General features: G+C 33.6%; 3 protein-coding genes and 2 pseudogenes across 4 annotated transcripts; 2 read left to right on the plus strand and 3 right to left on the minus strand.

Annotated features, from left to right (window-relative positions):
* Positions 1-710: 710 nt before the first annotated feature.
* LOC143586828 (putative inactive nicotinamidase At3g16190) lies at positions 711-2,224 on the minus strand. The gene is made up of 4 exons (XM_077068294.1): positions 2,121-2,224; positions 1,648-1,780; positions 961-1,195; positions 711-868 (listed from the first exon to the last, which is right to left on the minus strand). The coding sequence occupies exons 1-4, from the start codon at positions 2,222-2,224 to the stop codon at positions 711-713; spliced, it is 630 nt and encodes a 209-aa protein (XP_076924409.1).
* A 465-nt stretch (positions 2,225-2,689) lies between these two features.
* Positions 2,690-4,852, minus strand: LOC143586147 (putative inactive nicotinamidase At3g16190; annotated as a pseudogene). The gene is made up of 4 exons (XR_013144664.1): positions 4,632-4,852; positions 3,792-4,026; positions 3,583-3,699; positions 2,690-2,854 (listed from the first exon to the last, which is right to left on the minus strand). The product of XR_013144664.1 is annotated as a putative inactive nicotinamidase At3g16190 (transcript).
* A 4,028-nt stretch (positions 4,853-8,880) lies between these two features.
* On the plus strand, positions 8,881-10,261 carry LOC143588084 (aquaporin TIP2-1-like). Its single transcript, XM_077069195.1, has 3 exons — positions 8,881-9,086; positions 9,189-9,439; positions 9,772-10,261. The coding sequence occupies exons 1-3, from the start codon at positions 8,960-8,962 to the stop codon at positions 10,138-10,140; spliced, it is 747 nt and encodes a 248-aa protein (XP_076925310.1). The 5' UTR covers positions 8,881-8,959; the 3' UTR covers positions 10,141-10,261.
* Positions 10,262-12,233: 1,972 nt separating this feature from the next.
* Positions 12,234-19,592, minus strand: LOC143588092 (uncharacterized). Its single transcript, XM_077069200.1, has 14 exons — positions 19,488-19,592; positions 17,378-17,804; positions 16,909-16,994; positions 16,647-16,805; positions 16,230-16,566; positions 15,447-15,565; positions 15,294-15,366; positions 14,443-14,666; positions 14,298-14,354; positions 14,098-14,227; positions 13,928-14,029; positions 13,676-13,846; positions 13,501-13,560; positions 12,234-12,533 (listed from the first exon to the last, which is right to left on the minus strand). The coding sequence occupies exons 1-14, from the start codon at positions 19,535-19,537 to the stop codon at positions 12,375-12,377; spliced, it is 2,154 nt and encodes a 717-aa protein (XP_076925315.1). The 5' UTR covers positions 19,538-19,592; the 3' UTR covers positions 12,234-12,374.
* A 3,867-nt stretch (positions 19,593-23,459) lies between these two features.
* LOC143586157 (ethylene-responsive transcription factor ERF037 pseudogene) lies at positions 23,460-24,224 on the plus strand (annotated as a pseudogene).
* The last annotated feature ends 2,929 nt before the right edge of the window (positions 24,225-27,153 follow it).

Genomic DNA, 27,153 nt, shown 5'->3' on the forward strand with positions numbered 1-27,153 from the left:
AATACATAAACCATTGATTCTTAACACGGAGTAGTTAATAAGAGGAAGCAACCGATTAACAAACCGAGTCATGATTAAGTATTAATAAGGCATATGCTACTACGCCACACTACTTGTTTATATTACACCCCCATACAGTTTACAAACACAAATGCCCATGTTTTGACCGATTCAGTTACTTGACACGCACCATTCTTCAAGCGTTGGAGCTCGAACTTGGCTCATTTTAAACTCCATTTTAAAATTTCGAGATCGACTCATGAGTTTCTTTTTGAAATAATTCATGTATGTGAGTGAGTCGTGTTTGTGAGTTGATGGGTTGAATCCAAAAATCCTGTCAAGCACATTAATACTCTAAGATAACAATTTTACAACCAAAATATAAATGTATATCAAATAATTATGCTTTAGAATTTAGATATAAATCTTGATGCTTAGTTTCTCTTTTATCTTGTAAAATTTGGCATAAAATACAAAATAAGCTTTAGTTTTTAATTAATAACAGTCAGGTTGACCCGAACGCATTGAGTTTACAGTCTTAGTGTCTTTTCAAAAACGTTAAGGGCATTTCCGCCATGGATAGCCTCCGCATACATTATCCCTATATATAAATGTTGACGTTTACGTAGTTATGTTAATTAAATTATGGTATTATTATTAACGCCTTGTTTTCTCTAGTACGTTTTCCCAACAAATGTTAGTAATGGATCTTATTCGCAAACTAGCAGTAAAGCAAAGAAAATAAGCATACCAGAATGCACATCAGGGGTAGCAGCAGCTGTAGCATCAACAATAACAGTAACAGGCTTGTAATCAAGTGATACTGCATCAAAAACTGTCTGCCATATGCAATTTGGAGTTTGAATACCTGTATTCAAATATACACCTAAACTAGTAAACTTAACTATTCATAATGACATTAAAAACATAATAGTTAATACTATCAAGAAAGTTGATTACCAACAACAACCAAACTGTCAATCCCTGCTCCTTGCAGAAACGAATGAAGATTTGTATAAAAAAATGCACTAAAACGCGTATTAACCACCTTATAATCTTCTGGTTTGATGACTAGCCCATCAACCAGCTCTGCGCCTTTACTCCCTTTTGAGGTCGGTTTTAGTTTTCCGTCAGCATAAAATGGTCTCCTAAATAGCTCAACGTCTCTTCCCAACGGGTCATGCTGTTGCACAACCTACATGAAAACTTAGTTATAAAAACAAAACGGGCCAATTTGAAAGGATTAAGAAGCACCGAAATAATGTCTGATTTCTAAATCCAAGATAAAGGATCCCCGAACAAGAAAACTCCATTTCAATTGTCACACGGATCTTACTCATTTTGTATGCGGAAAAATTACAAAATCATACCAAAAGAAACAACCCTTTTGTCTTGATGATCATGGTATTAGAATATAATCTAGACTTAGTGCTTTAAGTTTATTATTAATATTGTGTCTATTATACATTTGTAATTAGTTGAAGGGTCATTGTGTAAATACATTCTGGTACCGGTTTTATCTGTTGTTTACAAAATAGCGCTTCTCCATGGCAACGCGCGGGTCCTTAAATTCTTAACATGTAACATAATGTTAAATCACAAAATTGACAAAGGTAATAACAAGGTATGTTAGTATAGAAAAATTACCCAAACAACAACGAAGCCTCGGCGCCTAGCATCTTCTATGGCTTTGATAACGTTGGGGACGATAGCTAGACCACCATCAAGACGTATCGGGCTATCTTCCAACAAAAAGTCATTCTGAAAAGCAGACAGAGAACTCAAATTGCAAGGGTGAACAAATTAATACCATGAAAGTATGCAACACATACGGGTGTTAGTCCCGTTTTTTTTTCTCTCTCTTGTACATACATTATAGTTTTTCGACCCGTTTCTTGGGATTTTTTTCTGCCGCCGCTTTATTTATTAAACTTGCTTAAAAAAATCAATCAAGTATTTTGAATTTGATCAAGTATTTCGGTAATTCTTTCTAAATGGTTATATTCACATTTTTGTGGTCATTATTCCTCAAAACCACATTTTAGCTTCTAGTTTTATCGGTATGAACAAGTAGTTACTATATATATATATATATATTACTATATATAAATAAATTTTACGGCTGAGAGTAGTAAGTATTTGTAGTCAGTGACATCCTATGCACACATCGTCTTAAATCCAATCTCACACCGTCCCAAACACCTGAACATGCCGCCAGTGGCATGGATTTAATCACTTGGCGGTGTGGGATGGTCTGAAAAATCATCTTATCATTCAGGTGGTTGCGGTTTAACATGATGATTAACATTGGCTCTTTCGATGTTGAAATACACGGAGAAGAGAATGGGAGAGAGATGAATTAGGTTGGGATGACCACTCCTTGCACCCTTAAATTCTTTATATTTGCCCATCGGTGTCAACCGTCTTGTAAACATTTGGATATCTACACGTTTTTCTTGTGACACGGGTCTTTAAAAGATCGGATCCAAAGAGTGATCGGAATGAAGAACACAAATATTAAATTTAATCAACAATCAGAAACAGCATTAAGCAATCTTTTAAAATGAGTTCAAACAGTCTTAAACCTTGAGACAAATGAACATAAAATATATATAATTGTGTTATTCTTACATTATCATTTATCAAACAAAGACTTTGCCACATAGTCTTGTCATTCTTACATTTTATCAAACAATTTGTATTCTATGAAAAACACAAAATATAAACAAAATACATATTATACGTCACACAGATACAACAAATGCCCCGGTTTTACCGATTCAGTTACTTAACCCGCACCATTCTTCAAGTGTCGGAGCTGCTACTCCGATATTTTTCATGTCGTAAATATTGGCTGATTAAAAAAATTAAACGAAATTAATTAACAAGTTTTAATCTACTAGCTCAAGCAATTAGAGGACTAAGGCTTCATATATGTCACTTTTATACTACTCGCGTATCATAACAGAATATCAACATCAATGATACTTCTACCAGTGACAACATGAACCTTGAAACGACTATTTGCAACCAGTGGGTAAACGAGTAAATCCGAGCCCAGTCTCATCTAAGCTCAAGCCCGGCTCGTGAGTAGCTTTGAACCTCGAACTCATCCGGGCTCGGCTCGTTTACACCCTGTTGGCAACCTAGGTGAAGTTTTTGCTCAAATAACATATAAAGATTGAATTTGTGAATTCAGCAGCTGTGAACCCTTATTAAAGAAAAGCCAAGTCATACAAAAAAACATGCACATCTAAAATTTAGAGGCAGCCAAACGGGCGGTTAAAAACAAGTAAACATCGTGCGCACCAAAAGTTACACATCTACAACCAAAATACAAATGTATATAAAATAAGTATGTTAAAAATATATAACTTGATGCTCATTTCTCTTTTATCTTTTAAATTCTGATATAAAATACACAATATGTTTAAGCTATTACATAATAATATTTTTTTCTAAAATAAGCGGGTCAAGCTGCGAACCCATGTAGCAAAATAAGTTCATGGGTTCCACACGAAACTGGCCTGACCCCGTTTAGATTGAAACAGTATCAGCGAGAGAGAAAGAAAATAAGCATACCAGCGTGCACATCGGGGGTAGCAGCAGCAGTGGCATCAACAATAACAGTAACAGACTTGTAATCAAGTGCCACTGCATCAAAAACAGTCTGCCTTATGCAATTTGGAGTTTGAACACCTGTAACCAAGCATATAATACACCTAAACTAAACCATTCATAATAGCATAAAAAACAACAAAACAAAATTAATCCAAAAAATGTTTACATACCAACAACCACCAAACTATCAATCCCTGCTCCTTGTAGAACCGAATGAAGATGTGTATTAAAAAACGCACTAAAGCGCGTCTTAACCACCTTATAGTCTTCTGGTTTTATGACTAGACCATCAACCAGTTCTGCACCTTTGCTTCCTTTTGAAGTCGGTTTCGGTTTTCCATCAGCATATAAATGTCTCCTGAATAGCTCAACGTCTCATCCCAGCGGGTCATGCTCTCGCACAACCTACACAAAACTTAAAGACAGATATAAAAAACATAACAAAAAAAAACCTTTTTTGTCACTGAAAGTTAACAGTCGGGACGGGTATTCAAGCATGGACCGCGTAAGCGATTAGTTTAATGTGGGAACGGGACGGATATGGTATTAGGCGATACCATACATGATTACCAGAAACATACGTACCCGTTTTCCGTTACCATAACCACAAACATTTTCTTTTCATTTTTAATCTATTTTTGTCAATGGGTAATAGAGTAATCTAGGGGTGAGCAAACATCGGTTTGGTTCGAGTATTATCCATATCCGAAATCGGTTTGGTTATTCGGTTAGTGCGCCGGTTTTTAGTTCGGTTCGGTTAACAACCAAATCCAAACTTGAGCTAAAATTTTTTACTTAACATAATGAGCCAACCATGTTGCTTAGAAATACATGAAAATATGAATGGTTCGGTTAGGTTTCGGTTAACTAAAAAACCCCTAACCGACTTTCAATTAATTCATTTCGGTTTTCAGTTAATTTCGGTTAATCACTAAATTGACAACAAATAATAATAATAATAATAATAATAATAATAATAAATAATAATAATAAAATAAGAAAGTACCCACCCAAACAACGAGGAAGCCTCGGTGTCTAGCAACCTCAACGGCTTTGATAACGTTGGGGACGATAGGTAGACCACCGTCAACGCGCATTGACCCATCTGCTAATATAAAATCATTCTGCATATCGATTACAACAACAGCAGCAGTAGTGGTGGTGGTGGTGGTGGTTCCAGTGTCATCAGGAGCCATTGCTAACCCTCTCGGAAGATATCCCCAAATTTAATTTTCAGCTTATAGTTATTGGTGTTCATTTTCGTTTAATTAAACAAACATAAACTTTTTGTTTTTGTTCATTCGTTTATTAAATGAATGAACATTAACGAACTTTCTGTCGAACATAACGTTTGGTTCGTTTACATACCTATACCATATTGTTCAAAAGAACATGAGATGTTTATAATACGTGCAATTCGACATTAAGTGAATTTCTTATACAGGCGTGGAACATTTGCACTGATTGGGTTGAGTAATGAATTTTCAGTTACATCGGTATCAATAGAAGACTCGTGGGCCGTGGCTATCAAAGTTCTAGATCCTATTGAGTATTGACGTACAAGATGCTACCGCGTCCTTTTAGCTCCTTAGTTGTCGATAGACAAAAGAGCTATTGTAAGTTACCACGCCACAAAGTCGCTATCGCCATTCACTAACTTTCTTTAGTTAACCTCCACCAAGTGAAGAGTTGGTAAAACTCAATAAGCCAATGATAGAATGGGCAATATATTATCGTACTAAGAATGTATAAATACAAGAAGATCTCACATCTCTTAAGTACAAAATCTATAATAACAATTGCTTAACTCTAATTCTAACGAATTAATGGGTGAATATTTTGTGGGGACCTCTCCTAACGGATTATTGGTGATGATTTCCTTACAATCTTTGTGTCTCATATTATATCATCTGAGATAGTCCTTTTAACAAACCGATCAAATAACTATATGAATAGAGGAGTTTATAACTCATTAAAACTAACTTAACCAAAGAAAATAGTTTGGTTTAGAATTTATATGGTTCAACTTATTATTTATGATTTAAAAAGTCGGCCTTAACGATTCAATTTCTATTGTATATAGTGTATATAGAGGTGCATAAACCATGTATTTTTAGGAACCAGAACCAGGTAGGAACCGGTTACGGGTATGGTAAAAAAAATCAAACCCGGTTCAATTAGGAACCGGTTCCAAGCATTGTCAGGTATTTGACCGTAGGGCCGGGTCGTTTTTGACCGGGTAAAGAAGGAACTGTTTTCGACGGGTCCGAGTTGGGTCTGGTTCCGAGTACAGGTTTGGGGAGAAACTCAAAACTAGGTCGGGTTCGGTACCAGGTATTTTGTGCACCTCTAATTGTATATCTAAAAAAACTTTGTTATTTTTTGGATGGTTTCATCTTCATGGGTCGGACTCCGACTGGCCAACTTTATTTTTAAGAACAGCAGACCGACCCAACTAACTATTGTATTGGGCCAAACTTAAAGCTGGGTTCTAAACTTAGTGGTTTGGTTTGAAACAGAAAAAGATTTTCTTTGAAATAAGTCAATGACATTGTTTAATGTATTTTAAACTCAAAAAAGAGTATAATGTTTATTCAAATTATATGCCCCTCGTTCATGTTAATTTGGTTTGGTTTTATCTTTTTGAGCCATGAACTCTATATCCATACACGCCTCTTAATACAGTTGCCAGAAATTTCATTTTTGTCACTTCATAGTCTTATAGAAAAGTATAAAAATGAATGTCATTATCATCCATACAGCTTTTGTGCATACACTCACATGGGATGGCTATCAGATTAGATTAGTTTTTGTGTTATATACTAGATAGAAAATTGTGAGTTGACAAGAAATTTTAGGTTTTGATATGAATTTATCGTGTATGTTTAACGTTACTACATTACACAAAATTCATGATTTGAATTTAGTTTAAACAAGTCGATTCATATTCGGTTGATTTGGTGGGTTCATAGGCTGACCGGCGATATGATTATGTAATAGAAAAAAAGGTTTTGGCAAACATAACGCCTACATATATTTTATGTAATAATGTTATATTTTCTTAGGTATATCCAGTTTTCAAGCGATAATATATTAATATTCTTATGAAAGTATCTCTCTTATTATATTTTTATTTATATTTCTTGTTATATATTATTTCAAAGCAATTTGTTTACTCACGAAGTAATTAGAGCACATTCATGCACGATGCAAAGCGTATATAGTAAACTTGTGATTATATATTCGTAATGAAGCTTCGATTTTTAAATAAAAGGATATTGTAAATTCAAATCAACATTGGAAAAAAAAGGACTTTGTAAATCCAGATCTATAAGTGCATTTGTTTTTAAACGAAAATATATTATATTAAATAGGCAAATTAAAAAATAAATAAAAAGAAGCAACAATTTAACATGAAGCCAAATTAAACCACTCCTAATCACAATTACACAATACCAACCAAAATGTCTCTTTATCATTTTTTCTATATGGTCGGTGGACTTTGTGGCCCAAAGTTGCTCATTGTGTTCACCTCTTCTCCACCTTTAATCAATCACGATTTTTATCAAAAGACGATAAAAAGGATATCAAAAACTATTTTATTTGTTTTTAGACGATTAAGCTACTATTTGTAATTATTATTATTTTTTGAAAATCAATGACTAGAAATGATAGTGAGTGGTGAGGGAGAGAGACAACTAGATGTATATTTCGAATATTCAAATGCATATATGTAACTTCGTGAAGATGTGCGGACACTCTAGTGATACTATTATTCAATAGTTGGGAATGATCACAGTGTACGGAATGTACGGATTGTCTGAATTTATTTGAATGTTAGACATTTGAATAGCGTCGTTTGGACAAACTTATCTTTCATATGCATGTATGTAGGTTTTCTTGGTGTCCTTTCGATACCAAGTATTTAGGAAATGTCAAGATATCTTACAATGTCCATTATTAGAGGATTCGAGTATCCTATTATACATGTTCAGATATTAGGATAACTTTCAAAGACATACCGATCAACTAATGGTGTTTAATTAGCATAAAAAAAAGCTTGTAGCCTAGTTGTATCAATGTTAGAAAGGTGCCCCTCCTGATTAGGTTAAGGTAACGATTCACGTGGTGAACAAATTGTATGGATTTAAAAGCATGATTAATGAGTGAGTTAGCTAATAAAAAATTACCACCCCGTGTAATACACCTTGGGTTACTTTTTTAAATCAAATAGGTGTCTAGGTTCCGAATATCCTCCCATCCATGTTTGTAGCCTCACAATTTGTCACTAGTCGTGTTTACAAGCTTCAAATAAAAATATATCTCTTCTTTATATCAAAAACGATTTAAAATAGATTATCCATTGAGATATCAAAATGACAAACACAAAAGGACATGTTTGAATTATATAAAAAAATTGAGTTCTAGACACTTCCACAATAAGCATGTTATTGACAGCCAGGATTCCACCCCCACATAGTTGCATAGACAACGTTATATTCCTTTCTATCCTCAAAACTTCTATTATCCAAAATAATTTTAATACAAAAATATAGTAATCTAACTACTAACATATAATTATGTCATAAAATATTTGATTTATTAGTCAATCAAATCTTAAAAAACACTTAAACCATAACTAAAACAAGTAAACTTTCAATAACAAAGAAAACTTGAAAAGAAAAAAATATATAGAACATCAGGTTTATGGTTTAGCTTAAACGTATACAGATAAGTTTTAGTTTTAGAAGAAACACGTTTAGTAAAATGTGTTAGTTTCAGGTCAATCTGGCGGGTTTATGAGTTTTTGGGGTATATTATGTCAATACCTAAAAATGTAAACCAACATCAAACTTTAAACTATAGTTTATTCACGTTTGTGTTTTTTGGTGTAACTTTATAATTATAACGTATGCAAGTCATGTTCAAAGAATCAAAGATACCTGTTTGATGCGTTTTCTGCACCGTGTCAAATTTTTGTTTAAATATTTAGGACGTCGATAAGTAAACACCATCTTTTTAAAACCCTATAATTCAAAATGAATTAAACTTCTTAATTAGTTCCCTAAGAACTATCAACACAAGAATAGTAATTACAATTATAATTAAACTTCTTAATAGTGTATATTTCAAAATACCATACATGTATTACATCAATTCATTTTTGTCATCGTCTAAATTATTATTATTATTATTATTATTATTATTATTATTATTATATTTGAATTTTCCATTATATAAAGGGACTTTAGTGTCATTTACAAAGCGCCCACTCCCAATTCTCCTCATCTTTTCTCAATTTCTTTAAACTAATTAATTATTTAATTAATTAAAAAAAATGCCTGGAATTGCATTTGGTCGTTTTGATGATTCCTTCAGCTCAAGCTCCATCAAAGCTTACGTTGCTGAGTTCATCTCCACCCTTCTCTTCGTCTTCGCCGGTGTCGGGTCCGCCATTGCTTATGGTATATACATTTTCTCACTTTCTTCTTCTTATTATTATTATTTCCCATGCAAATTTCATGTTTTTATGCGTAAACTAATTGTTAATATTTTGTAATGTGCAGCCAAGTTAACAGCCGATGCCGCCCTTGACCCAGCGGGTTTAGTGGCTGTCGCGGTTGCCCATGGACTTGCACTCTTTGTTGCGGTTTCCATTGCTGCCAACATCTCTGGTGGCCATGTCAATCCAGCTGTCACTTTTGGATTGGTTGTTGGAGGTCAGATTACCGTCCTATCCGGTATCTTTTACTGGATTGCCCAACTCATTGGCTCCACCGTCGCATCCTTCCTTCTTAGCTATGTCACTGGAGGCCTGGTAAGTAAAGACACTGTCAGCTCAACTTTTTTGAAGGCCTGAAACAAATTTTAAAATCAGGTCTTTTTTCAAATATATATATATATATATATATTCTTTTTCGCTTGGGATTTTAACATGTAAGAATATGATAATACACATTTTCTATATACGGTTTCTAAAAGACACAGTTGTACATAACAGGTTAGAGTGACTTTTACTGAAAAATATCTTTTCTAAATTATATTGATTTTTTTATTGAATATTGAACGGGCATAATTGCATTATGCGTAACAAGCATAAAAGGGTTGTACATTATGCATAATTACTTATACCATACGTTTCCTTTTTAGGCCGTGCCTATCCATGCAGTCGGTGCCGGTGTTGGAGCTATCCAAGGAGTCGTGTTTGAGATCATAATTACATTCGGATTAGTGTACACAGTTTATGCCACTGCATGTGACCCCAAGAAGGGAGCTTTGGGCACAATTGCACCCCTTGCTATTGGTCTCATTGTTGGTGCCAACATTTTGGCTGCCGGTCCATTCTCTGGAGGATCAATGAACCCGGCCCGATCATTCGGACCAGCTGTGGCCAGTGGTGATTTCTCTGGCCACTGGATCTACTGGATCGGACCTCTCATTGGTGGTGGGTTAGCCGGAGCCATTTACAGCAATGTGTTTATTAGCAATGAACATGCTCACCTTTCCAGCGAGTTTTAAGTTTTTATTGTGAATGAGATGAATTTGTAATTGTAATAAAAGGAAGGAAAGCAATTTGTTTGTTTTTCTTTCTTTTTCTATTTTATTTTTTATTTATGAAAGTTAATGGAATTTGGTTTTATTGTGTTTATCAATTATGTGTGGATTCAAGTCTTTTTTCTTGATTTTGAATAATGAGTGAAGTTGGTAGAAGCATTGTCATCATGGATATGTAGTGGTGGGCCCATTTACTTTATCGGGCCATTTTGTTTGATTCTTTTCACCAGCATGCCGTGGGTGGGCCATTTGTACCAATCAATGCATGTGATTTTATGGGCTTCTTGACCCCTGACCGGCTGACCCTGACTAGAGGTGCACAAAAAACCCGAACCCGGAACCAGACCCGAAAAAAAAACATGGAACCGATTTTTCTAAAACCCGGGTTTTTAATACCCGAACCCGACCCTACCCGTAGGGTACGGATAGGGTATGACTTTCAATGTTGAAACCAGAACCCGTACCCGATCTAAACCCGATAATACCCGAAACCCGGGTTTTTTGCATACCTGAACAAGATTTTTTGCATGCTAGGATATTAGTGTTTGTGCACATGTTTTTGTGTGGCTGTCCATATAGTCGTTCTCCAACGAATCTTTTTTGGAGCACGTATATGATATAAATACTTGTTTAGAGCTAACACCTTTTGATATACCAAACAACAACTGAAAACACATAAAATATATGTTTTTTGTATCATTGTTTTTTGAATGAAATTTGAAGTTTGTATGCAAAAAATCGGAGTTAGGATAAAAAAATGAAGCAGACCAGTTAATAGAAGAAAACTGTAGAAAATGGGTTTTTTTTAATACCCGAAAAATAGGGTATTCAAAACCCATAAAACGGGTTTTTTTCAATACCCGAAAATAGGGTCTTCAAATATCCGGGTATTGAAGACCCGGTTCAATACCCTACCCGAACCCGGTACACAAGGTATGGTTTTTCAAGCCAATACCCGACCCGAACCCGACCCGATTATTGTTAATACCCGATTTTTCAATACCCGATCATACCTGAACCCGGTTCCATACCCGAACCCGGTTTTTCATAATACCCGATTTGTGCACCTCTAACCCTGACATCAAATATGAGAAGAAATATCAATAATAGAAGAAAAAAAAACATTATGATGCATTTCCTACATATACATTGTCTACCCATTTATGCTAAAGGATATTCTCGGTTCATTATTCGATTTTGTAGCTTGTCGATTTAAAGGTTCAGATCGTTTGGAAGTTGAAACCGATCGTGTAAATTGAACCTACAGCATAACTCCTAATTTTTATTTTATTCCTTGTTCGTTTTTCAAAAAAACGAAAATTAGGATAAAAATTAGCTTGTCGATTTAACAATTCAGATTCGTTTAAAAAGATGATTTTATCAAAAACCTCTCAAAAAAATTAATAAAAAAATTATAACTCGAAATATAAATCAAAAATGAAAAAAGTAAAAAAACTAAAACGGTTCCTCCGTTGTCCTCGTTTAAAAAAACGACCCGAAAACCGTTTTGACCCGTTCCGACCTTGACCCATTCCGACCCAGACCCGAACCAAAACAACCCTTTTTTTAATTGACTCATTCCGACCCTAACCCGTTCCGACCCATGACACGTTTCGACCCAACCCAACCCAACCCATTTGCCACCCCTAGGTCACTTTTTCTATGTAGGTGCATATATGTAATATACTAGGGAATCATCTTTTATCATTTTGATAAACTAATGTAATCACTGCAAACCATAGTGAATCATCTTTTATCATTTTGACAAACTAATGTCATCACCGCAAACCAGTTAAGCCAGCTGGTTCAGCCGATCCAACTAGCCAAGACGGTTTGCTCTGGCTAGCAGTTTGATCTAGAATCTTTTTTATCAAAACTGATCAAACCAGACTGTAAACATCCATGCCAGAAATCCTACTTCAATGCATCATTAATTATAGTAGTGGCGGCACCTCATAACGAAAAGAATGTCTTATTTCCCAAATTTTTTGTTTGTTGAACACAACCGAACCTATCCACAGGGGCATATTTAAGAAACAAAACAAGCTGAAAACAGTGACCTGTGTTTCCTCTCATTTTTTTAGAACTTTAAACCGAAATCTGCAGGGGACTAGCAAAATGTTGATATAAATTATACATCAGCATCTACTCATATACAAGCTACCGAACAAGACCAAAAACACCATGGCTCTGTGGACCTAGGAGGTCGTCACTGTAAAACTTTTATCTTCACTTTCTTTACTAGTTTCTCTAGTCCGGCCCGCATCTTCACTGGCCCATGGTTCAACTTCCATCTTCTTTGTTCTTTCAAGTTGTTTCACCAAGGTGAGCCGAGTTGATGAATATGGAGAAGGAATCTGTGTGGACGCATGAAAACACAAAAAGAATCGTCAAGATAAAGAAATCTTAATAATCTAACTGAAAACAAAACAAGATCATATGATTTAAGTATGGGCAAATACTATTAAAAACCAACATACTTTCTGTTTTTTATCATAAAAGTCCCTCAACGTGTTAAATTTGAAAATAATTTTTTTTTAATTATGATAAGATGAAATCATGAAAACATTATTTGACAAATTACATTAGTATAGTGATAAAAATCATTTGTTAATAACTTTTTTAAAATATAACATTTACAGAAACCATTTTATATGTTTTTAATTTTTTATTTTGAGTTACATCATCCACACACATGTATTATTAAATAAAATAATTCACAACTTTGTTCAAATTTAACATGTGGGGGGATTTTAATGTGTAAAAAAAAGTTCTTCATCATCACATCATCATCATCATCATCATCATACTCGGTAAATCTCACCAATAGCAAAGCTATGGTAAGGTCTGAGGAGGTTAAGATGTAGGCAGCCTTACCTCTACCCCGTAAGAATAGAGAGTAGGAATAGAGAGGAGAGGATGCTTGTGTTGAGACACTCGGCTCGATAGTAGTTTTGCATCAAGCCGATTGGTGCATGTACCTCTTGTCTTTCATCTATCAACTCCACCACATGATGCATGATTAACTTTCCACACATATATATATTATATGTGCACACCGCAAGCCGAGCATAATGTGTAAAAAATTGTTAAGGGACTTAAATGATAAAAAGAATTATAAAAAAAGAGTGTTGGTTTTTTATGTGCAAAAAATCGCTATACACTTTTACAGGAAAGGGCTTTGTTAAAAATAGTATTTGCCCTTAAAACAATTTCCCAAAGTGTATGCAAACAATAATTTATGAAATTAAACCGCCCATTTTGCGGCATGTTAAACAAGTAATTAAAAAGCATGAGAAACAAGAGAGTGTTAATGAAATGTACCAATGATGGAATGTACTTTTTGATGGCTGCTAGCATTGCTGCATGGCCCACAGCTGATACCTGCCCAAATACAAAAACAGTTACAAAAATCATATGATTAATGTAATAGAAAATTGCTTGTTGATTTGTTGAGAGAATATACATTTTGCAGAATTATTAATATTTACATCCTTACAGGAATTAACATTAGGATTGTGATCGGAATAAGAGTAGCAATATCATTAAGTGTTCGGTTTATCTTCCCTCTTTCCCTATTTGTAATCTTGTTGCCACTCAATTGCTTCACAAGAAGCCCAAAAGCATCCCTCACATCTATAAATAATAACCGAGTGCCCATCCATATGTCCTATACATCAAAAAGATGTAACAATTAATTACAGCCTAGATGTTAATTATAACCAAACTAACAAAGCCTTTGCAGACTTACATTACTAGCAGAAACCAATTTCATGGTGGATTCCCTCACTATGCGTTCATATAATGGCCTTGGTTCGGTTTTTACAGAGTCAACTCCTGCTAAATTAGTGCCCTGAAAAATTGATACATGGAAAATATAAGAAGACTTACAAAACAAAAAATATAATAAAATGTTTATACCTTCCTAATTGTAGATCCACCTTGACTACTTCTCCTTTTCATCAAATCAACTGACTTTTCCAATAATATAGATGAGTTTGTCATCGCTTTATTACTTTGAACAATTGGTTCTGAAAAGTTCATTAATTCACTGCAAAAGATAAACATATAAACATGTAAGTGCGTGTTGTTTGAAAAATATGGTAACTAAACTAGCTTACCCTGATTTGTCATAAGCAGCCCAATACTCCTCGAGACAGTAAGATAATAAAGTCTGACTGCAAATATGAAAGCAGACATAACAATGATTAAAACTGTATCCAAACGCCCCACTTATCATAGATTTATTAAGCAACTACGTATTACCTTCGAAGCAGAAATGAAAGCAAATTTGCATCCATTGGTAGTTGAGAAGAATTAGTATAGTGAGCGTATCCAGAATAAACATCATAGCAAACTGTAAGAACAGTATAAAGAATTATTTCTTTTTCTGCTTGGATAGCATGTTGTCTTGATCTTCTACCATCATGATGGAACTTGGATCTAAGTGGTGCATAAAAATCCAGCCATCCAATTTCATCTATAACCACCTGAGAGAACAATATGATTACATCAGCTGTACAGGTGAAAATTTCAACCATTTTTAAGTCGACAGGGACAAACGGGTCAAAAGTGACAAGAACTATAGTCAAAAAGCATAAGCTTCCTAGAATATTTTATTCGAAAAAATTATGTTATTATCGTCAAGCTTTAACTCTTAATCTAGGGAAAAAAAAAGACAACACAAACATTCAGTGGACAGTTTGTGAATCGTTCGATGGAAATTCGTTTATGTTCGCTCTTTTAATAAACGAGCAAACATGATCAAAAAAAGTGTCATTTAGTTAAACGAACAAACATGAAGAAATGTCACGTTCGTTCACATTACTTTTTAACTAGTTATAGCTCCAGTTATGTTTGTTCCTCTATGTTCAGTTATGACGACATGTTCGTTCGTTTCGTGAACCGTTCATTTATATTGTTAGCGAATGAACATGATCGTTTTCTTAACAAACAAACACAAACAAGAAAGCCTAGTTCGTTTAATTGTCCGTGTTCGATTGTTTGTTCAGTTAAAGTTAAACGAACGAACACGAGCATGCTTTGTTCTGTTCGCTTACAAGCGTAAACATGATTCAACATTTACACTAATATGAGAAATAAAGTACGTAACAAACCTCGATGAAGAGCTGATACTCGGGTAGGGAACTAAATTTAGGACAAATGTACAGGCTACCACACTCCAAGTAACTGCAAATTTGGAAACTTAAAAGCTATCAAAATCTGTTAGAATATATACAAGTTTGTGTCACACTAACTGAGCCATTTACCTGAGGAAGTCTTTGATCTGCTCATCAAGATCCTTTATGTTCATTTCAGATAAGAATAACCTTGTCTCTCTTCCAAGAAATGCAAAAATCCCCAGAGTGGCTAAAGCAGTCTGTGCAGTCTGTATGAGCATATGGAATTACTATTACACAAAGTCGCAAACAATAAACCGAAACACCAAAAACTTAGATTGGAAATTGTGACTTCACATTTTGCAATTTGCAAAATTAGAATCGCTACAAGATACTACTATACTAGTGAAGGTCCAATTAAAGTTTAATGCAAAGAGAAATAAAAGGCAACTCAAAAAAAAGATAAAGAAGCTCTACACTATTAATTTCCATTACATGAAAAACTGTGAAATTACTAATGGCAAATTGCATAAAAAGTATCCAACTCTGGTCAAATTTCAATTTCAGGTAACCGTAACAATAAACTGCATAAAATGGATAAACCACTTTTGGTCCAGTCTTTTTTAGACCAAAAAAGAAAGACGCTTAAACTTTCTAAAATTTGATAAAAACCCCCAAAGTTCCAATTTCTTAATAGAAGGTAATAGGTACAAGCTATTAGGCTAAAAATGATGATGTGGCAGCTAAGGTTTTTGGCATTAGCCCTTTTTAATTATTAATGCTTAGTTTTGAGTTTCACGATTATGAGTTTTGTTTGTTTCATATGGCTTAACACAACTAATTTAGGGTGAAAAGTTTATCATTCTTTTTGTTTTTTTGCTATAATTTCCCTTAAAAAGGTAGTAAGGTATAATGGAGTGTGATGCAACTGACCTTGTCACTGAATGTTTGTTTGCCAGTTATTACACTTTCTCTGTGAAATGCTACCAAAAGTTTTTTTTGGACCAACCCAATCCAAAATTCCACATCTTCAATATTCTTATTTGGCAAAACCTTTTTACCAAAATGCAACAAAAATTCATTTTCAAATCCTGCCTCAAGTGCCAAATGATGCAACTTATCAACTGTCACAATTGTGCATGATAAGTCCATAAGCTCCAGCAACATATCATCAATTGACTCGGTCAATAAAGCACAAGAAATACGTCTTGATCCCAACTTTCTCACAGCAGTGCAGCAACTTATAGCCAGAATAACTCCTGCAACACCACTGGATAAATTTGTTTTAATAACAATGATAATGAATTATTAATAATGCAATGATTCAGAATGATGAGATTGTTTGCATACCTTCCGGCATATTCAACGGACCACCTCTTGAATAATGGAATGAATGATCCTGCTATGCGTGGAAGCTCCACGGTTCTAAGCCATTGCACCAACTTCGGGTGTTTATCATTCAACTGATTCACAACAAACTCACCAAGAAACAACGTTTTTGCAGACAAACTGAGATAGTGAGATAGAAACATATATATAAAGTTAGCACATATGGCTGTTAAACAAGATGAAGTTTACAAATTGATAGATGTATAAAATTAGAGGCACTTACAGTTCAATTACAGGACTGTTGAAACGCTTTTGAGAAAGAAACAAGTCCACTTCTATCGCAGCTTTCAGTAAAGCATATACTGCTACCTATAAATAAACAAAATATAATTTATGTGAAAGAAACAAGTCCACTTCTCCGATCAGCCGGTCCCGATGATTGAGTGCTATGTGCCTTATGTCCAAGGCTTGATGCAAAACTACTATCGAGCCGGGGGTCTCACCGGAAGCAGCCTCTCTATCCTTATGGGGTAGAGGTAAGGCTGTCTACATCTTACCCTCCTCAGACCCTACCATAGCTTTGCTATTGGTGGGATATACTGAGTACGATGATGATGATGATAGAAGAAGCATGAGTACATGACCATATTGCTTAACTTTAAACTCAAAAGCATACAAAGATAATCAATATCAAGGTTTGTTTATCGTCTGAATATTAGACAATTAACACTTTTAAACCATTTTCAGAATACCTGATATGCAATGCGCTTATGCCATGCATGCACATCTACTCCAATCCACGCGTTTGAAAGCTCGGGCCCACTTTTAGCCAAATCCAGAGTCTGAATGGCAAGGGAAAAGCTCCTGGCAGATTCATGCAGCATCCATACAAGAGAATTAACACGGTTAAATTCCACTTCATCGGTGTTTGTTACACCAACAGAATGATTATCATCAACAATAATTTTATCACGGGCCAAACAAGAAATGGATGATAATGATCTTGATGAAGACCGACTTAGTGTTATATTTTGGGATGAAATGCAATGCCTTGATAGGAACCCGTGCAAAAAGTTATTCGTTGAAGAGATATCGATCTCTTGCCCTTTCAAATTAACCTTAGACCCATAAGATGAATGAGCTGCGAGTTTTGCAATTTCTTCTGATCCTGCAGACTCCCTAAGGCACAATGAATTATTGTTATGCATTAGCCTTTCTGATAATTATTAATAATATGGAACCATGATTTTAAAAAAGGATTTAACAACTGTATCACTAGGTCTAGAAGAAATAATATTATAGTGTAGATGCAATTGAAATAGAATGGCACATAGAAGACTTTAAGCAAAAGCCAACTACAGGCTGCTAGAAGATAGCAAATTAAATACATAGTAAAGAGAATTAAAGAACATTAAACATGATGGACTAGTGGCTCGTGATTGCTACATGATATATTGATAGGTCAATATATACCAGCTACACTACAAATTAAGAGGATCGACTGCTTTCTTCTATTATAGAATTTATAGAGGAATCAATGAGATTATACTTCATATGAGCAGGCTTATTCATTGGTGGTTATGTCAATCATATTATTTAAAACACAAAGAGTTAACTTTAAACCTATTTTTCTTCCACTCACCTCTGCTTAATACTTGAAAATTTCCAAAAACATTATCCAGTTTCCTATCCAAAGTAAAGAGAACTAGAGAAGATTATATAGAATGGACTAGTGGCTCATGATTGCTAGTTGCACAGTGGGTCTATGTATACCTGCTACACTACAAATTATTTGGCTCAACTGCTTTCTTCTATTGTTGAATTTATTCAAGAGTAATCAATGAGATTATACTTAATATGAGCAGGTTATTCATTTGTGTTTACATCCATTAATTTATTTAAAACACAAAGAAATAACTTTAAACCTATTTTTCTTCAATTTGCCTTCGCTTATTACAGCTTAAAATTTCCAAAATCACCATTCATAATCAATTTGAGACGTTGATTGTATATGGTTAGCATGTGTTTATCTAAACAGTTTACATATTTAACTATCGACATAGATTTGGATTGGAAACCGGATAATGCTTCTCAGTGTATGACTGATGGCTTCTTGGTGAATGAGATGGCAATTTAGGATAACTTGATGAACTCTGACATGACTTCCGATTGAATTATATGTTAACGTAAGTCGTAATGAAGTTATTGATTTTTGCTAGCTAATTAGTTGCTGCATTGGATAAGTTTTAAGCTCTGATGATTCTCGTGTTTCGTTAGGTTGGTAGTTATTGTTTTTGTGTCGTCATCGTGTAAAAAGGAGGGGTGGAGAATCGGATTAGACTGTAGTTGACTACAGTCTAATTCAATCCTCCACAGTTACTTCTAACAAAACAACGACACTAAAACAATAACTAACAACCTAACGAAACACGAGAATCATCAGAGCTTAAAACTTATCCAATGCAGCAACTAATTAGCTAGCAAAAATCAAAAACTTCCTACGACTTAAGTTAACACATAATTCAATCGGAAGTGATGTCAGAGTTCATCAAGTTAACCTAAATCTCCATCTCATTCATCAACAATCCATCAATCACATACTTACAAACACTATCCAATAGTCAAAAACACGCAAACAGTCTAATTCGACTACACATACTCACAGAATACAATCAACTACAGTCTAATTATTCAATGCAGAAGCAGTTAAATAGCTAGCTAACAGAAATCAATAAGTTCATTACGATTTACATTAAAACATAAAATTCGATCGGAATAAGTTCATTATACGATTTACGTCAGCATAAGTAGGAGTGAAAAGAGGTGAAATAATAAGAGAAATGCAATAATTAGGGATCTTACAGGTGGTAGGATGAGAAAGTGGTGGAATGAAAGAGAGATCGAGAAGCCATAAAGGAAGAATATGGATATAATTGGGGATAATATTATTAATATTAATATTAATATAGAGGAGGAAGAAGAAGAAGAAGAAGAAGAAGAAGAAGAAGAAGAAGAAGTGAGAGTTTGGTGGTTGGTGTGTAGCGAACCCATCGAGGCTACACGCAGTGGAAGAGAAAGCAAGCCGTCTGACAGATTGAAGCTTCATTAATTTAATAATATTATTTCCTTTTTTTTTTCTTTTCTTTATAGAATTACAAAACCACCCCATGGGCCGAGCAGTGTTACAAAAATCCCAACTAGGCACTTCACTGATTAATATTGGGCTAGTTGGTCAGTTAACGGTCAACAGTCAAATTCGACCAAAATCAACAGTTTCTAGCGAGATTACGACCAAAATTGGCGCTTTCCTGCAAGATTCCGACCAAAATCACAGGTTTCCGACGAGATTCCGGCAAAAACCAGCGGTTCCCCACGAGATGCCAGTCAATTTTTGGCCAAAATATGTTTGTGTATGTATAAAACTAAAAATTACATATAAAAATGTGTGCGTGTATATATAAAACTGAAAAATTTACATAAAAGTCCGATCCAATTAATCTCGATTGATCCTGATTAATCGCTAGTCCCCACCTCACTGCTCGACTAGCGATTTTTACAATGTATTTAAAGGTCTTAAATCTTAATAATATAGACTCTTATAACTTTTTAAGTCTTAATCGAAGAGATGTAAACGAGCTGAATCGAGTTAGTTTTTAATTTTTGTTTAGCGTTACTTTTGTCGAAGTTTGATTGTGGCTTGCGTGTTCATAATTTGTAACAATATTTGTTGTTTTTATATATCGGTTGGTTGGGCATGAATAGTTATTTGAGAATATGATATTAGCATATGAGTAATCATATAACATTTAGAATACATGATCGTGTTTTTATTGTCATCAAGTTATAAAGTACAATTCACAATGTGTGATTTTATATAAACACTTTTGATATATAATTTTGTATGCTTTTATTTTCTTGTTAGTTGATTATTAAATGTGCTAATATTGTTATAAACTATATTGCTTTACTTTGTTTTAGTATCTTTGGGGGTGTTTTTTGGTTTTAGGATATAACAAGGTAAAATGATTAGTGTGTTTATTCCCATTAAATTGGTGCGGTTGACACTGCTAGAAATTACTACTGTTTATAACACACTTTTTTTGTCACATATGCGTAGAAAATTACAGTTTGCTACGCAATTGTCACATACATAAAAAGGACTCAAGTTCGTTCGTCAAAAATCATTAACTACATATTTGCAACGCCATTTCCTACACATTTTTGGTGTCGCAAATATATACACATTTCCTATGCCAAATTCTTAATTAACATTATAAGGATTAGTATTAATCACATATTAATTATAACACATGTGTTACAAAATATTTTCTTACACATTTGCTACAAATTTATTTGGTCATACATTTGTTACGAATGTTTTTTGACACTCATTTGTAACGAAAGTCGTTTATTTACTTATTTATTTTGTCACACATTTGCTATAAAATTATTTTGTTACACATTTACTATATATAGATTATTAGGACTTAGGAGTAGATTTTAAAGGGTCTATGTTTTTATCGTTCAGAAAACACATAAAAAACTATAAACTATATTTACAGAAGAATAAGTCAATAACTAATGAAATTGAGTTATTCTTAAGAGCAAGTAAAAATAATAATATTCTTAAATAACTTTATACGATTTAAGTGTAAGCAATACTAAGTAAGAGTGGGGTTTCTAAGTATTGGTAACATATCTATAACATATGTTGAATAGCCCACTATACTAGAAGGGTTGTTTGCAAAGATGAGTTACTTTGGTCCTGGGACTCAACATTCTCGTATGTCCAACTTGGGTGTTTTACCAAGTTTAAACAAGGCTAAATGAATACATATAACTTTTTATACATCTTTCGTACTTTAAAACCTTATTTAAAAGGAAAAATCTTTCAAAATGACCATTTTGACTAGACATATTTCAAGACTAACCATTTGTTTTGAAAATCTCTAAAATAGCCACTTCAAAATCGTCGGTCGTCTGTTTTTATTTGCCATCCACTCGTTTTCATATGTCATTCATCCGATTTATGATCCAATAAAATTCTTCCACATGTTAACAAGATTGGTCAATCCGAACATTCTAAAAGTTATTTTGGGTATGACCATTTTAATTAGATCTGATTGTTTTTAAAAAAATTCGACCAAATTAATTAACTTAAATATAACCCCCATTATTCCACTAATTTCCGATCCCAAGATTCAATCCTGACAAAAGACATGCACGTTTTCACTAAACTTTCCCTACGTTCTTTATCTAAAATTATTATCTTTTTCTCCAATATTTCATAAAATTGGTCGGATTTCTTTAAAAAAACGATCAGATGATTCAGATGACCATTCTTATTAATAGATAGAAGGATTTTTTTTTTAAGTCACAAATCAAACGGACAGCAGACGAAACATGTGGCCGACGGTTTTTGAGGAGGCCATTTTGAATATTTTCAAAACAAATAGCTAGTCTTTGAATCCCTTAAAGGGATTCCCTTTGGTCAAATTGTCAAAATAGCCATTCTAAAGATATTTAACAATTTAAAATGAGTTTAAAAATTAAAACACCCTCAACATCAATTACCATCGCAACACTCTTATCCTTTAGTGTTTCACAGCAAGTCACTGTCATTCGATAAAGCCCCTTACGGTAATCTGCCTTCCAACTATGCCTTAAATATGTTATATGTTTAATCCATTTTTTCATGCGTCCAAACATAATAGGTTAATCCAAGTCACAAACGTTTGAAGTGATCTAATAATGTAATTTACCACATCGATGTTCTTTGACATCAAATAAGGTGATTTCACCTCATCACATCGGATATTGTTCATGTAAATCTAACTTCAAAGTCAAGTATTTAAAATCACAAATTAGCGTGCCTTATCACATAATCATATTATGACATATTGACATGTCTTTAAAGTAAACTACACCCTTTAAACATAATTATTCAACAAAAGTTTTAACATTTGAGATCATCTACTCACCTTGGTTGCTTGAAGTTCCTACTTGTGAATCCTTGGCCACCACTTATTGATTTCATAAAGTTAAATTAGTTATTATCAGCGGCAGATCTAACACAGTTGAGGGGTAGTCGGTGGTACCCCTCAACTCTCTTGACGAAGTACATTTTTAATGCAATATGTTTCTCTTCACCTATGAACAACTTTGGTATTGTCTGTGCTACTCCTCAACTTTTATTCTAAATCCGTGTTTCTTGAGCATAATTTATATGTGACCACAACATTATCATATAAGTTAACATTATCGTATAAGTTGTATGATTATATATTAAAGGGTGAGCAATAATCGAATCGTTAACCGAAACCGAACCAAAGTAACCAAAATTAACTTAACTGCGCCGAACTCTTCATATTTTTCATATTTTCCAGACTTTTTTCCTCTATTTTCTCTATTATACGTATTAATAGTCTAGTACTATCGTTTTCATGTATTTATATCTTCATTCCATATTTCCATGTACTAATATCTCAATTGTATATATTTTATACATTCATTTCATGTAGTTATACATTCACTTCATGTATTTAAGCATTCCTTTCATATATTTTTAAGCAAAATTTTAGCCCATATTTGATATCAATTAATAACTGAAATTAAACCGAACCTCGCACACCACTGTCTTAAGTTACCTGGTTCCGTGGACAAATCGACAGTGACCACAAACAAATAGAAGCTTTTAGAACTTCACTATCTTGAATGTTGATTATATTGTGATACATCCTGGCAGTTATTAATGTGTGAATCATTTAAATGACGTAACATGCTTTTGGACTTTTAGTACAGATATTTTCCATACACCAAAAACGATACAATATTTTATTACATGTGATATTTAATTTGGTACAAAAAAACTATATATATTATACTGGTTGGTCAAGTATCACTAATATCTATATAAATAGTCAATAACTCAATATCTATAACTTCAAACTCATTTCATATTACATCTCATCTTCTATACCATGTCACAAGCCCATCAAACTTCCGACACCACAACCCGCTTGAACCCGATCCCCGCGACAACAAAGAGACGGCCTCCTGTTTATCGAGGCGTTCGAATGCGCAGTTGGGGCAAATGGGTGTCTGAAATTCGACAACCACGTAAAAAGTCTCGAATCTGGCTAGGCACTTTTTCCACACCAGAAATGGCAGCCCGAGCACACGACGTAGCTGCGTTGTGTATTAAAGGCAACTCGGCTATACTAAACTTTCCACAACTTAAAGACATGCTGCCACGACCAGCTTCTGTTGATCCACGTGATGTTCAAGCCGCAGCCGCTAAAGCCGCCATGCAAGAGTTTAGTAATTCGGGTTGTGAAGGTTGTGAATGTTCATTAAACGTACCGGTGAATGGTGATGAACATGTGGTGGTTAATGCGGGTGATGAACTGAGTGAACTCATTGAGTTGCCGAGTTTAGAGGGTCTTGACTCGTTGACTGAATCGACAAGGGTTGACTATGTGGATCAGTGGATGCAGTCGTCAAGGGCGGTGTTGGACGTTGATGATTTTGCGGGAGAGTTGTCCGACCAGGTGACAAAAGATTCGTGTTTTCAGACGTTGATTTGGGATTGTTAATTGCTAATGAGTATTGATCAAATCCCGTGAGTGAAAAAAAAATTGACATGCGTTAAGTATTATAAAAAAGTTAAGTAGCTAAATATACATATTTTTTTTAAAAGAAAAAAAATGTAGTGTATGAAAAACATATGTAAACATGTGTGTTTCTAGATGAAACATGACTTTCTTTTATTAATCATATATTTATATATCATTATATATGGAGCAAAAATGTTAATATCATAATATATTCTTCTGGTCCAATAACATGGGATGATGATTAAGATTTGGGATTCTAGACTCTCAAATTCAAAATTTGTATCAATAGGGTGTTCCACAATGATAGTGTTACGGGTAAGTTAAAGCTGGAACGTCAGAATCAGTATTAACGGTTGACATCGCATCTTAAAAAGATTTACTCTGATGTGATAGTTCCAAACGCGGCTAACAAAAAAAACTTATTATCATTGTATCCTTCTTTGTTGGGTTTTGACTCATTAGTCACCCCTACTACCAATCATCTTGATTATTATTACTATTATACATTACGTCTTAAACTAATGCTTTCATGGGGCACGTAGATGTCAATTTCTGAACTAGGTCAGATTTATATAAGATTCAAAATGACATGATGAGTGAGACTTGCCAATTCTTTGTTTTGACCAGATCACAACCAATGAAGTTGAAATGTTACCAACTTTGTGAGACAATTTCATAGCAAACTCTCCAACATCCCATATTGGAATTATCTTGTGGGTTAACATTGTAATAAATTAAGTGTTTGGGTCGTTATAGTAAAGTTTTGATTTTTTCTCCTAATGGTTTTCTATGATTCTATCTATACCGTTTCTAAAGCCTTTGCTTAACGAAAGCTATGTTTTACGTAACTCTGTTAATTAGTATATTAATTAGTATAGTAGGATATTGGTTAGGTCGAATATATTTTGCAGTTGTAACGTGTTCTGATAGTCCAAATAGGTATTTGATATGGATTTTATTATAAAATGTTTGATTTTGTTGTATGAAAAACATATAGATTTGAACTAATTTTACAAAAGGTATTGAATAGTTGTGTAACCATACAAATTTTTCAAAAGATGGATAATCAAGTTTTGTCATAAAAAAGTATTAAATAAAGAGGGTATTTTAATGAAATTTAATAGACATGTTATTTAAGTTTTATTTAATTTTTTGATTATGTGTACCACACAATTCTAAAGGCGCACCGCACCTTAATCCTAACGTGTACTATCTTATGATTCTAGTTGAAAGGAGTTGAAAAATAAACTAAATAAGGTTTTGTATTTATAAAATACAAGACTATGCAAAATATAAGGAGAGCATCTTAAGTGTTTTATCCGGATCAAATATATCATTATCAAAATTCAAAATGAATGGGCATTGTTTGGTCAACTCATGAGTCATGACCATCTTTCAACATTCAGTAACACTTTAATTGATACTTAAAATAACCGTCTTCCTTTAATTTTGACAGTGTAAGTTGGTCAACCTAACTTTATTTGCATCTAAAACAAACCAGAAATAACTATCAGACAAATCTTATTAAACAAGTAAAGTAAAGGAAATAAAAAGATACGTGTCATAAATTAATAACTTGCAAAGAACTAGGCCCCAATATTATTTTAATAACCGACCCGGCAAGACCAGTAAATCAACTCATTGGAGTGAGAAATATGGTTTTTGTTAAGAACTTCATCAATTAATGTTAACTATCTGTATATATTGATTTTAATGTATGATCAATCCAAGAATATCATTAAAAAGAAAACCTATCATTGTAAAAATCCATTCTTCAATCAAATATCAAACAGATCCCAAGTCTAGACTATCATTTCTATGTTATCAGACCAGCAGGTCAACTATGAGAAATATAGATGTGATATTGCTATTGAAACATTTTTTCAATTGTTAATTACACGTTATCATTTTAAAACTAGTAAGTTCAAAAGTTATTGTCCTAAAAGCCTAAAGAGTTTAGCCTTTAGTGATAAAATTGTTAACTAAACAATTATATGTTCACATAAATAACATTTATCTAAACCTTGAATAGTGTTTAAATGTTATTATAATTGAACGAGTAAATGCCATTTTTGAAACACATGACATGTTCAACCAATAATTAATATTAGCTTAATTTCAACTTAAGGTCATGTGTAAAATGAATTAATTTTAAAAATTATTACTTATTATTTTCTCTTAGATTCGTTAACTTTATAAGGTATTATCGTCTTCTTATTAAACATTGAACATTGAACATTGCTTGATAAGAAATGATTCTCGATTGAACAAATTTTCTTCCAATATAAGCAAACGTCATGACATTTTAATATTTCTTTTATGCATTTGAGGAAGTAAACTAATGAGTTTAATATATCTAGCAGCTATAACTGTTGGTAGATACCGTATGCTGTGGTGGCACAATATTAAATAATGGAACACATATAAAAAAATATGCGGCAACGGTATATATGTATATCATGAAAAAGTTACGTCGTAAAGATGAACATTAAGAAATTCGAAACTGAACTTTAAAAAATCATTTTGTTACGGTAGTGACAATCTCTATAACAGTTAAAGAAGAAAATTCATATACTCAAAAAGATAAAGACACTTGTTCTACATCAATGAAAAACGAATGTTACGATTAGTTGTTGAAGATTAAGAGGATAATTTGATTAAAAAAAGGGGGAAATGTTTTAATCGAAATTGAGAATCAAACTATGCTTTTAGATCATTGATTAAAACATCCATCTTTCAACTTGTAGGTCTTCGGTTCTAACCGGGCACCCCCACTTATTCTTTTTTATATGCAAGCCCTAGATCCAAATAAACTAAAAAAAATAATAATCCAAGTCATTAGATTGAGATAGTTTTTTGTTTTTTTATAGTAAATATTTTTCAACTAAAATCCTTATACACTTGGAGTATGT

The sequence above is a fragment of the Bidens hawaiensis genome, unplaced genomic scaffold, assembly GCF_021521415.1.
Source record: "Bidens hawaiensis isolate Kalapana, Puna unplaced genomic scaffold, B.hawaiensis_p1.1 tig00001575_1, whole genome shotgun sequence".
NCBI classification, from domain to species: domain Eukaryota; kingdom Viridiplantae; phylum Streptophyta; class Magnoliopsida; order Asterales; family Asteraceae; genus Bidens; species Bidens hawaiensis.

Coding starts and splice junctions, on each gene's coding strand:
- LOC143586828 (XM_077068294.1), bottom strand. CDS start 2,224: ATGCCACTGGCGGCATGTTCAGGTGTTTGGGACGGTGTGAGATTGGAT. Junction 1,196..1,647: donor GAGGCTTCGTTGTTGTTTGG/GTAATTTTTCTA, acceptor GTTTTCATGTAG/GTTGTGCAACAGCATGACCC. Junction 869..960: donor TGACAGTTTGGTTGTTGTTG/GTAATCAACTTT, acceptor ATTTGAATACAG/GTATTCAAACTCCAAATTGC.
- LOC143588084 (XM_077069195.1), top strand. CDS start 8,960: ATGCCTGGAATTGCATTTGGTCGTTTTGATGATTCCTTCAGCTCAAGC. Junction 9,087..9,188: donor CGGGTCCGCCATTGCTTATG/GTATATACATTT, acceptor TGTAATGTGCAG/CCAAGTTAACAGCCGATGCC. Junction 9,440..9,771: donor GCTATGTCACTGGAGGCCTG/GTAAGTAAAGAC, acceptor TTTCCTTTTTAG/GCCGTGCCTATCCATGCAGT.
- LOC143588092 (XM_077069200.1), bottom strand. CDS start 19,537: ATGGCTTCTCGATCTCTCTTTCATTCCACCACTTTCTCATCCTACCAC. Junction 16,567..16,646: donor TCCGTTGAATATGCCGGAAG/GTATGCAAACAA, acceptor AAATTTATCCAG/TGGTGTTGCAGGAGTTATTC. Junction 12,534..13,500: donor AAAAGTACATTCCATCATTG/GTACATTTCATT, acceptor GCGTCCACACAG/ATTCCTTCTCCATATTCATC.